Source organism: Prunus persica, chromosome G6, assembly GCF_000346465.2.
Source record: "Prunus persica cultivar Lovell chromosome G6, Prunus_persica_NCBIv2, whole genome shotgun sequence".
Taxonomy (NCBI): Eukaryota; Viridiplantae; Streptophyta; class Magnoliopsida; order Rosales; family Rosaceae; genus Prunus; species Prunus persica.
This window is the reverse complement of record NC_034014.1, coordinates 4,848,229-4,858,170: the sequence shown is the minus strand read 5'-3', so window position 1 is coordinate 4,858,170 and position 9,942 is coordinate 4,848,229. Positions and strand designations below refer to the sequence as shown.

The window sequence follows — 9,942 nt, the reverse complement described above, 5'->3', positions numbered from 1 at the left end:
CCTCTTCTCTTCCTCCTTTCACCTCTTCCTCCATTTTCATAGACAAAGGGTTTTCCCTATTTGTCTTAGTTTTGTTATGATTTTCATTCAACCATTATAGGCGGCTGCGGCTCAGCGTCGGATCTTCACATGCATTTCGGCTTTGGATCTCCACCACCATCTTTTTTGTAATTTCTTTATGTTTGGAATAAGTTGCAGAGACTCTTTGAGTTCTTTGTGTAGTTTTCACCTCTCTTTTTGTGAGAGTTTTTCATCTTTCTTTTGTGAGAGCTTTTCATCTCTCCTTTGTGAGAGTTTTATTTGTATTGTTATGGCTTAGTTTTTTCAAGTTTTATCTTTTTTATTATTATTCTAAGTTTGTAATCTTAGTTGGGATGCCTATGCCAGAGTTTCTTCTATCATGACTGATCGTTAGTGGGAGACACGCCAGATTGTCTTAATTTTGATATTAGACCGTTCCATTATTATAATGGCCATTTTGTGGCTAGTTTGTATTGGCCCTTTGTAGCTAGTGGCTTTTTTGGCTGAATTATGAATGCAATCATATAATTTCCCAACCAAAAAAAAAAGAAAAAAAGATGATATCCATATGGGAGTAGAAATTTTTGTTGTCTCATGTTGTCATATTGTTGCATGATATTATTAATTCATGTCTTACGAGTATAGTACTAATACATATGTACCTGTTATGATATGTGTGAATTAGTAATACTTCTCAATCGTAATTTATGGTTTTAAACAACTCATTTTGACAATTGTTTTTTGTTGGAATCATTTTGACAATTAATAATTTATTTTGCTCATCATATTATAAATCATTTCTCCTTAATTGTTCAACTGATCAAATTGCATTACACACAAAATGTAGGAACTCGTTTCAGTGCAAAACAAATATGATGAGAAAGAACGCTTTGTCATTCTCTTGCTTATCACGGTTCACCTCGAAAATAGCCACAAGCATAGCCCTTGGAGTAGTTTTCCGCGGGTATGACGACTCAAAATCTCCACCATGACAATGATCCAGAAGCTAGCAAAGCCTTTTGGTTTGGAGCTGTTGGCTCAGTTGCAACAAGGAGGGTCTTCACCCACCCCTCAAACCCTCAACAAAATCATATCCTCTTGCGCAACATCGACTTCTTTGGACTTGGGTATTAGGCTTCACGCAGTTGTTATCAAGTTGGGTTTTTGTTCTAATATCTATATATGCAGTGCTCTCGTTGATATGTTTGGAAAATGTGGCTCGTTGGCGAATGCCCAGAAACAGTTTGATGAAATGTCTGACAGAAATGTAGTTACTTGGAATTCTTTGATTTCTGGTTATTTGCAAGCTGAGTTGCCGAAAAGGGCAATTGGGTTGTTCCTGGAGATGTTAAAAGTGGGGGTAGTGCCAACGCCGTTCAGTCTGTCGGGGGCCTTGGTGGGTTGCTCACAATTAGAAGCAGAAGAGCTTGGTGCTCAGGTTCATGGTTTGAGCCTGAAAACAGGGCTTTGCTATAATGTTGTTGTGGGAACAGGATTGATAGATATGTATTCAAAGTGTTGTAGTGTTAATGATTCAAGGCGGGTGTTTAATCAAATGCCAGAAAGGAATGTTATAACTTGGACTTCCATGGTTACTGGCTATGCACAGAATGGACAATCTGATGAGGCGATGATTTTAGCAAGGGAAATGCTGCGGTTGGGTTTGAAACCAAATTATGTAACTTATAATAGTTTGTTGAGCTCATTTTCTAGCCCAGACTTTTGGGATCATTGCAGGCAAATTCATTGCCGGATAATGAAAGAAGGTTTTGAGTTTAACGTGTATATAGTCGTTACCCTTCTGACCATATATTCAGATTGTAGCAATAGCTTGGAGGACTTTCAAAAGCTTTGCTCATGTGTTGCAATATGGGATCAAATCTCATGGAATGCAGTAATTGCTGGTTTTTCTAATATTGGAAGTTGTGAGGAAGCTTTGAAATGTTTCTCTGACATGAGGCAGGCCCGCATTGCTACAAACTTCTTCACATTTGCTAGCATTTTAAGAGCAGTAGGAACTCTTTCAGACCTTGAAGCGGGAAAAAAAATCCATGCTCTCATTTTCAAGAGTGGGCAAGCTTCAAATTTTTGTGTTCAGAATGGGCTTGTTTCCATGTATGCAAGATGCGGTGCCATCCATGATTCGAAGTGGGTGTTTACTTTGATGAACGAACATGATGTGGTCTCCTGGAATTCATTATTAGCAGGTTATGCTCATCATGGATTTGGATTGGAGACTGTTGAATTGTTTGAACAAATGAGAAGAGCAGGGGTCAAACCAGATAATACCACCTTCCTCATTGTACTAACTGCTTGTAGCCATGTTGGTTTAGTGCACCAAGGACTTATGTATTTCGATTTAATGAGAAATGATGATTTGCTTGAACCCCCCAGAATGGAGCATTATGCTACGGTTGTTGATCTTTTTGGTCGAGCTGGAAATCTTCATGAAGCACAAGCCTTCGTTGATAGCATGCCAATAGAGCCAGGACCCTCCGTATACAAAGCTCTACTTAGTGCTTGCAAAGTTCATGGAAATAAGGAAATTGCTCTTCGTTCAGCAAAAAAGCTTCAAGAGCTGTGGCCAAACGACCCTGCAACTTACATACTACTATCAAATGTGTTGGTGACTGGAGGCTGCTGGGATGATGCAGCAGGAGTGAGGAAGCTCATGTATGATAGAGGAATTAGAAAAACTCCTGGTCATAGTTGGATTTGAGTCAACAAAGAGGACAATGGGAAAAACAGTCAACAAAAAGGATATGTTTATGTTGTCAGCTTTTGACAGAAGGAAATCCAATTTTCAATTTCTTTCTTTCATTTTCAATTTCTTTCTTTCATTTTCAATTTCTAAAGAGCCTCAAAAAAGAAAATCCAATTATGATGGAATCAGTTACGTGTTTCTCTTGCAATACCAATACTGTCCCAAGACACTAGGCTAAGGAAGAGGAAGATGGTTGCTCCTGGCCTAGTCAATCGCTATTTCAGGAAATAATCATTACTGAGTTGCAAGCAGCAAGCTAAACTTAGTACCTTCTCTTGCCACGTGTAAAAATGGAGCCCACTAACAAATTAACCAATTGACCTGTGAACCCTGTTCGTTGTCTTGGCAAGAACCCCGGAAGAAAATGCAAGAACCCCATACAAATATCAGAGTTGTCTCAACAACAGAGGCAGCCTAAGGAGAAACTCAATTGTGAATTGCAGATCAATGGCACAACTCGAACGCGTGCAAAGACATGGCGACTCTGAAACTACTACCACCCATGAGCCCAAAAAACTTACTACCAGTACAAGCCCAACTATGGAACATTATCTTCGAGGTATCCGATGCCATCTTACTGTAACTTCTTCTCCACCAGTGAACATGGTACAGATATTTGGATTGTAGCAGGGTCGCACTAAGATATGAGAAAATATTAAGTGTAACCGATTGTATATAGCCATGTGTCGAACATGTCAATCGGCCAAGGCACCATGCCTTGCCAGAACATGTGTCTGAAACTCTTTTCTGATAATTACAAATATTCTTCTAACCCATTTTTCCTGTCCAGGAGGTGAAGCTTTAAAGTCGTCACCAGCATCCTCATCCTCATCATCTCCACTTGGGTACCATGATCAAGAAGACGATCACGGACACCATCACAAGAAATCTGTTCTCACTAAGGTGAAAGAGAAAGCCAAGAAACTGCGGCACTCACTCAGTCACAAGAAGAAGCATATGGAAGGTGATAACAGCACCCCCACTTTGGGTGCAAGCATGAATGAGCATGAAGACGAAGAACAAGATGCTGAATATCTAGGAGCCCCAAGTAATAATTAGTATCTTCAAGATTTCATTATGCATAACATATCTTTTTCTAAATTTTCGCTGCTTGTTTTCCCTTTGGGGAGTAACGCCAACCATTTCTTTGTGGCTTCCAAATCATCCACCGATCCCCGCTTGAATAGTTTCATTTCATTTGCAGTGTATGAATCAGAGCTGGCACCTGAGGGATACAAGGAGACCGCAAAGCTACATCCCAGAGCAGTTCCTGTGATTTCTGAGAAGCATGTTTTGCCAAGTAGTGTCAATCAAGATGCTGAACAAGATAAGGAGAAGCCTCTTAGTCCAAACAAGACAGTAACCGAAACTGCAGCCGTGAAGTCTCTTAGTCCTAACGAGACAGTTACCGAAACTGTGGCCAAGAAGCCTCCTAGTCCTAGCAAGTCAGTAGCTGAAACTGTAAAGCCTCCTAGTCCTAAGAAGACAATAACTGAAACCGTCACTGAGAAGTTAGGACCAGCCTATGCCACAGTATCAGATACAACCCATGCCATTGCCTCAAAGATAGAAGGTCTCACTGTTTCAGCCCCTGCTGCAGTAGCAGATGCAACCCACGCCATTGCCTCAAAGGTAGGTCTCACTGTTGCAGCCCCAACACCTTCAGAAAACAATGAATCCCTGGAAGCTCCTCACACTTCTTTAGCAGTATCAGCTCCAAAAAACTCTTCATCCCAGGCAGCTCAACAAACCTTGGCAGCCTCAGAGGCACCGCAACCTTTGTCAGCCCCAGCAGCTCCACAAGGTGGAAAGCATGCTGGTAGCAGTGACCAAATATGGGATAAGGGTGTTTCTGTGAAGGAGTATTTGGCCCAAAAGTTTGAGCCTGGGGAAGATGAGAGAGCACTGTCAAGAGTGATATCTGATGTAATGAGTCCAAGGACAAGTCCCAGTGGTGAGGTTGGCATGGTGGGAAAGGTGAAAGGGGCTATAACTTCCTTGCTTCGGAACGATGAGTCGCCCAAAACTACTACCTCACAATCAGCCATGACGACATCACCAAGCTCACAACCAGCCATGACCTCATCATCACCTCGCTCACAATCAGCCATGACCTCATCATCACCACACTCACAATCAGCCAAGGCCTCATCACCTCGCATTCCGGTCTCTACCAATGCATATGAAGGTAACTTCCATGGTATTTCCTTCATTAATCAATTCTACAAAGTGCAAAGTGATAGATTAAGTTATAAGGTTAATGAGTCTTTGGCATGTTATGTTGTAAAACCGTTACTCTGGCATCACATATTAAAATAAGAACCCATCTCTGATTAACGGTCCAAATAACATGTCACACTGTCTGGTAAGAACATTTCCCTTAGTTATAAAGTTCGATTGATGAATAAATGGCGATTCAGTTCAAAAATCATGTAGACGGACCAAGTATATCTGTGAAGGGCCACGGTCGTCAGGGCCAGCTATAGATTCTATACTTGACACAGTATTAAGTTATATCTTGTAGTTTCTTTTATTTTCTTCTTTTTGAAATGATTTATCCTCATGGAGATCTATTATGCATTGCAGTCGTCGAGGAAGAAAATAAGGGAAGAATACTACAGACTAACTGAAAAGTGGAAAGCAACTGCTGATAAAGAAATAATCCTCTGGGCTTTTGTACAAGTTTCTACGCATCAATAAGTGGTTCCCAAACATCATTTACAATGTTTGTGTAAGCTTTGTATTGTTGCCAATAAACAAATTTTGTAGCTTCAGAAGTTGAAAAGTGTTGATGAAAATAATTTCACGGAAGCTCTGTGAACAATCTTCCATACTAATTTACATTTACATTTTTGAAAGTCAGCAATCACATAGGGCACAAGAGATGAAGAGAAAATTTCCCTGATAATCTTAAATTTACAATTCTTCTTGTTTTGGTTTCCGGCTGCATACGATCAAAGGACTTGTTTTCTGTTTGTGTGGCTGGATGATTCGATTTGAACAATTGTACTCAAAAATCAAAGCAAAAATATAAATAAAATATATATCACACCCTCTCCTCTTCCTTCCCTTTCCTCTCTTTCTGTTTATGTTTGTTGTGTGGGCTCTAGTTAGATTTTTATATTTCATGATTCTAAAACTATAATTTAGATAATGGGTGCAGATAAACAAGTCCGAGGATAATAACAATGGAATTTAGCCGCAAGTTGCTATTAGCTCAGTAGTTAAGAGTATTTACCTCTTCACTTGAGGTTTTAGGTTCCATTCCCCTCTTTCCAATATCGATTATATAAAATAAAAAGCAATGACATTAAGCCTAGGAGCCTTATCGAGTGGCATGGGATGAATGGGTGAGGGAGAATAAATAATATAGCATTAATAGCTAATTTAATCATTAAATAAAAACAAGGCATTAATCCCCAATAAAATACAAGTGTATATTATAACAGAAGATAAGAACCCAGCAAGCAGGCAATATCATTATTTCTTCCAACTCCCCATTTACTCATATTGGCAACTACCATTGTCACTCCTAGCTGTTGGGTCAAAGTTTGCAGCTGATGGATCAGTACAGCCTTCAGGGACAGGTACTTTAATTTGTTGGGCTGCCTTGCCTGCATCAAAAAATTTACAGAAAACTTGAACAAACTACTATAGTTCAGATTTGGTAAGGAAAATCTGCCCCAAATTTAAACGAATGAAATTCCGCTACATCACTTCAGATTTAAAAAGTTGGGACACAAGTTGGTGCCTCTAGGGTTGTTGTGTTAAGACAAAGTGTACTAACCATAGAATTCTCCTCTCTTAATGGCGTCCTGGTTTGCATCTCCAAGGGCTGCATCACTCAAGTACTTGTCAGCCAGTTGAACTCTCTTCACATTGTCCTGCTCCTGAACCAGCATTTGACCATAGTGAAGGAGCTTCTCCACTGTCATTTTAGGCTGTTCAAAAGTTGGGGGACCTTCTTTTGAGTTCACAAGCTTCTTCCCAATGCCATCTACCCCAACACCTGATACCCACTTCCTCACTTCATCATCGTAAACTCGAGCCCTTAGAGCACCAAAGAAGTCTGCAGTGTGGCATATAACAAGTTAGCATGATCGTATTTTCAACCAAGTCGCTAATTGAGTAATACTATAGGGATCATATTTACTGATAATTCCCAAAATATATGCAAAAGCTACTACAACAGAAGAGTCTCTATGGATTGTTGAAGACCTTTCCTGCTTTATACTGAAAATTCTCATCAAGAAAAGTGTTGGAAAATTCCAGAACACCAATCTTTTGAGCTATACTTACCAATAGATTGACCAGGGAATGTGTCAACAATCTTAACAACATCATCCGCACTAACATTGTCAGGCTTGAAGATTCCCGTGCAAACCCCAATCCGGTCTTCCCTAGTGGGAGCCCAGTAAAATTTCTCCATACGACCGTCACGAATGAGAGGAGCATACAATGTGGAGAAATCGTTACCGGTGACTATAATGGGGACTCTGGGATTGTCCTCCTTGTTATACATACCAGGAAGCTGCACATTTGTTGGGTTATCAGCAATGTTCATGAGAGTAGCATTCACCATCTGGTTGTTCACAGTGTACTGTGTAGTTCCACCCATCCTACCAGCACCTGCATCAAGATCATTGATGAAGAGGGCACACATTTTTCCTTTCCTGATGATGTCTGCAGCCTCGCGGTACCTTTGTCTGATCAACTTTGCAGGCTCTCCTGCATTCCCGCTTTCTAATTCTCCAGCACTCATCATGATAGGGCTGAAATGTAATAACCAGATAATTAAAATTAATTAATGACAGCAAAATAGATGCATGAAATTCTCAACTGGCACTAAGGCTAGTCAAGAATGCAGCTGCATCAAGTGGAACCAAGCAAAGATTTTCGGGTACCATCATATTGCTTAATTTCTATCTGGTTCTCCAAAAAACTTTTATAAAACAAGCTAAACCATCACGAACTCACGTAATTCCCATCTTGGCAAACACAAGCTCACATTGGAACGATTTACCCTGACCTTTGCCTCCCCATATACCAAGAATGAGAGGAACCTGATACAAGTTCAAATAAAATTATCTAAATCAAAACCAACAATCATGAACAAAATTTTACTGATAAAGTTAAGCTAACATTAACAATTGAAGCAACAAAAGTTTCCCAAATTTTAGTCACGCGAGAATGGTATGGCAGACAACATGACAATATCTTACTTCTTATTTGTTAGAAATATATAAATAAGCTTCAAGATGGGCCAAATATGAGATTTACTTTGGTGTTTGGAGCATCATCTGTACCTTAATGTTAGGCAGGCTCATGAAGTTTTTGGTGATATGAACCACAAGCTTGTCCATGAAAGCTGGAGCAATATAAAACCCATCCATGGTGTTGTCATAGTTGTATCTGAAACATAATTCAGAACTCTCTCATAAAAACATTCAGATCTCCAAGCCATAAAAATTGAATGAATTTCTATATTTTCTTGCTTACTCTCGAAGTCCCGTGCTAATGTATTCATACGAGCTCATGACAGCATAGTGAGTCCCAGACCCCTGGGGAGCTTGGAAGATAGAATCAACCAATCCCTTTCCTCTTGTTATGTCTTGTTGGTCATCAGAAATATCATAGGCAAGGCCCCTCCACCTGTCCTCTTTGGTCTGCTTCTCCTCATCACCAATTTCCGCAGTAATTTTTAATTTACCTGCAGATACAATCTTCTGGTAGGGGACTCTAGAGCTGACTTTCTTCAAACTGCTGCCCAAGAAAGCTGAGCTTGGGATTGAGCTTCCAGAACCAGAGCTGTTCAAGCTCATCTGCATCAAATATAGACATCTTTAGGGCCAAGAAACAAGAAAGTTCATCAAACTGAAGTCTCCAACTTCATTTCACAGCAGACCCATGTGAAAAATATAACAACTGATCAAAATGCTTGAATTTCAGGCATCACACAGAGAAACAAAAAGGATCCTTTTGGGTGTTCTACAAAAGCTCAAAAAGAAAAACAATATGGAAAACAGTTTGTTTGTCAAGTTTTCTGTAACAGGAAAAAAGAAAAAAATGAGAGATGATAAGGCGGGAAAACAAAGTACCGGTGTTCTGTTAACAGTTCCAACACTTGAGACTGTGGCAGCCATGGATCAAAATGGTACTGATAGCTGTGTCAAATTTAATGCAATAAAGCAGCAGATGTAGAGCTAGTTGTATCTGTGGGATTGGTTATAAAAAGCAAGAGCCTTGAGCTCGGGGGTGTAATTGACAAAACATGTGGTGTGGTGATGAATTCCTTAAGGCCACACAAATGGGATTGGCTGACACGTGGCTCTCTGTGAACAAAATAGGATAAAATCTAACTTTCCAAACTTGACAAAATACTGGACTGTTGAGGATCAGGTTTTAAGCTTTTCTTCTTTACCTCTTAAAATAGATTGTTTTATCACCCATTTGGTCTTAAAAAAATAATGTATTTAAATTAAAACCTGGAGGGTGTACTGTAAGACATGGAAACAGCTCAGATGGGTTAAGCAACTCTACATGTCATTGGCGTTTTAACAAAGCAGAAAGAGATACTTCAAAGTTTAGAAACTATATAGACAGTTTGTTTCTCTTGCACGAAAATAATGTTCAACGATTAATTCTTCATCACCGTTAATCATATATTTGCAGTGATCTGCGACGACCTGCAGTTAAATCCACCGATGACCTTGTGTTAGAACGGAGTTTGCAATGCATGCACCACTCTGTTCCTCCTCACAGATACTCACTTACGGGGTTGAGTTCACAAGGTTGCAAGATTATTATCTTCAGTTAAAACGATGTTGATTCACTAAACTTTAATCTTCTGTTGAATTTCGAGTTTTAAGTTTCGAAAGTTGAAGAATCTAGCCAAATACAGCATTACTAGTTCATCTCCGTGTCACAATGAGTATGTCCTTTTGCTATTAAACTTGAGAACTCAGCATCAATTTCCCAAAAGATGCATCTAAGTTTCAATCGTTTTAATAACAGAGAGTCGAATGCTCAACGGCACTGTTCCAGGTGTTACGACCAATGTCTAACTAGCGTCCGTCCTTTTTCTTGGTTGCATTCCCCTTCCACCACAACGCCATTGAAAGTTTTCTAGCCATACTATAAGCTAAATGCTGTTCCAA

At 39.7% G+C, this 9,942-nt stretch overlaps 3 protein-coding genes across 3 annotated transcripts; 2 read left to right on the top strand and 1 right to left on the bottom strand.

The window, feature by feature from the left end:
* LOC18772278 (pentatricopeptide repeat-containing protein At3g09040, mitochondrial) lies at positions 635 to 2,765 on the top strand. The gene has a single exon (XM_007208154.2). It carries the CDS (start codon positions 1,010 to 1,012, stop codon positions 2,738 to 2,740), a length of 1,731 nt encoding a protein of 576 aa, XP_007208216.2. The 5' UTR covers positions 635 to 1,009; the 3' UTR covers positions 2,741 to 2,765.
* On the top strand, positions 3,214 to 5,584 carry LOC18772133 (mucin-5AC). Its single transcript, XM_007205226.2, has 4 exons — positions 3,214 to 3,344; positions 3,576 to 3,833; positions 3,990 to 4,973; positions 5,372 to 5,584. Exons 1-4 carry the CDS (start codon positions 3,233 to 3,235, stop codon positions 5,413 to 5,415), a joined length of 1,398 nt encoding a protein of 465 aa, XP_007205288.2. The 5' UTR covers positions 3,214 to 3,232; the 3' UTR covers positions 5,416 to 5,584.
* On the bottom strand, positions 6,137 to 9,173 carry LOC18774211 (ribulose bisphosphate carboxylase/oxygenase activase, chloroplastic). The gene is made up of 7 exons (XM_007205073.2): positions 8,884 to 9,173; positions 8,285 to 8,607; positions 8,092 to 8,197; positions 7,763 to 7,848; positions 7,085 to 7,557; positions 6,573 to 6,854; positions 6,137 to 6,399 (listed from the first exon to the last, which is right to left on the bottom strand). Exons 1-7 carry the CDS (start codon positions 8,926 to 8,928, stop codon positions 6,287 to 6,289), a joined length of 1,428 nt encoding a protein of 475 aa, XP_007205135.1. The 5' UTR covers positions 8,929 to 9,173; the 3' UTR covers positions 6,137 to 6,286.

Bases quoted from the DNA above. Each gene is read 5' to 3' on its own strand.
- LOC18772278 (XM_007208154.2), top strand. From the start codon at position 1,010: ATGACAATGATCCAGAAGCTAGCAAAGCCTTTTGGTTTGGAGCTGTTG.
- LOC18772133 (XM_007205226.2), top strand. From the start codon at position 3,233: ATGGCACAACTCGAACGCGTGCAAAGACATGGCGACTCTGAAACTACT. The intron at 3,345-3,575 runs GTATCCGATGCC...TTTCCTGTCCAG, and splicing joins TATGGAACATTATCTTCGAG to GAGGTGAAGCTTTAAAGTCG. The intron at 3,834-3,989 runs GTAATAATTAGT...TTTCATTTGCAG, and splicing joins TGAATATCTAGGAGCCCCAA to TGTATGAATCAGAGCTGGCA.
- LOC18774211 (XM_007205073.2), bottom strand. From the start codon at position 8,928: ATGGCTGCCACAGTCTCAAGTGTTGGAACTGTTAACAGAACACCG. The intron at 8,608-8,883 runs GTACTTTGTTTT...TATTTGATGCAG, and splicing joins GAACTGTTAACAGAACACCG to ATGAGCTTGAACAGCTCTGG. The intron at 6,855-7,084 runs GTAAGTATAGCT...GCCACACTGCAG, and splicing joins ATTCCCTGGTCAATCTATTG to ACTTCTTTGGTGCTCTAAGG.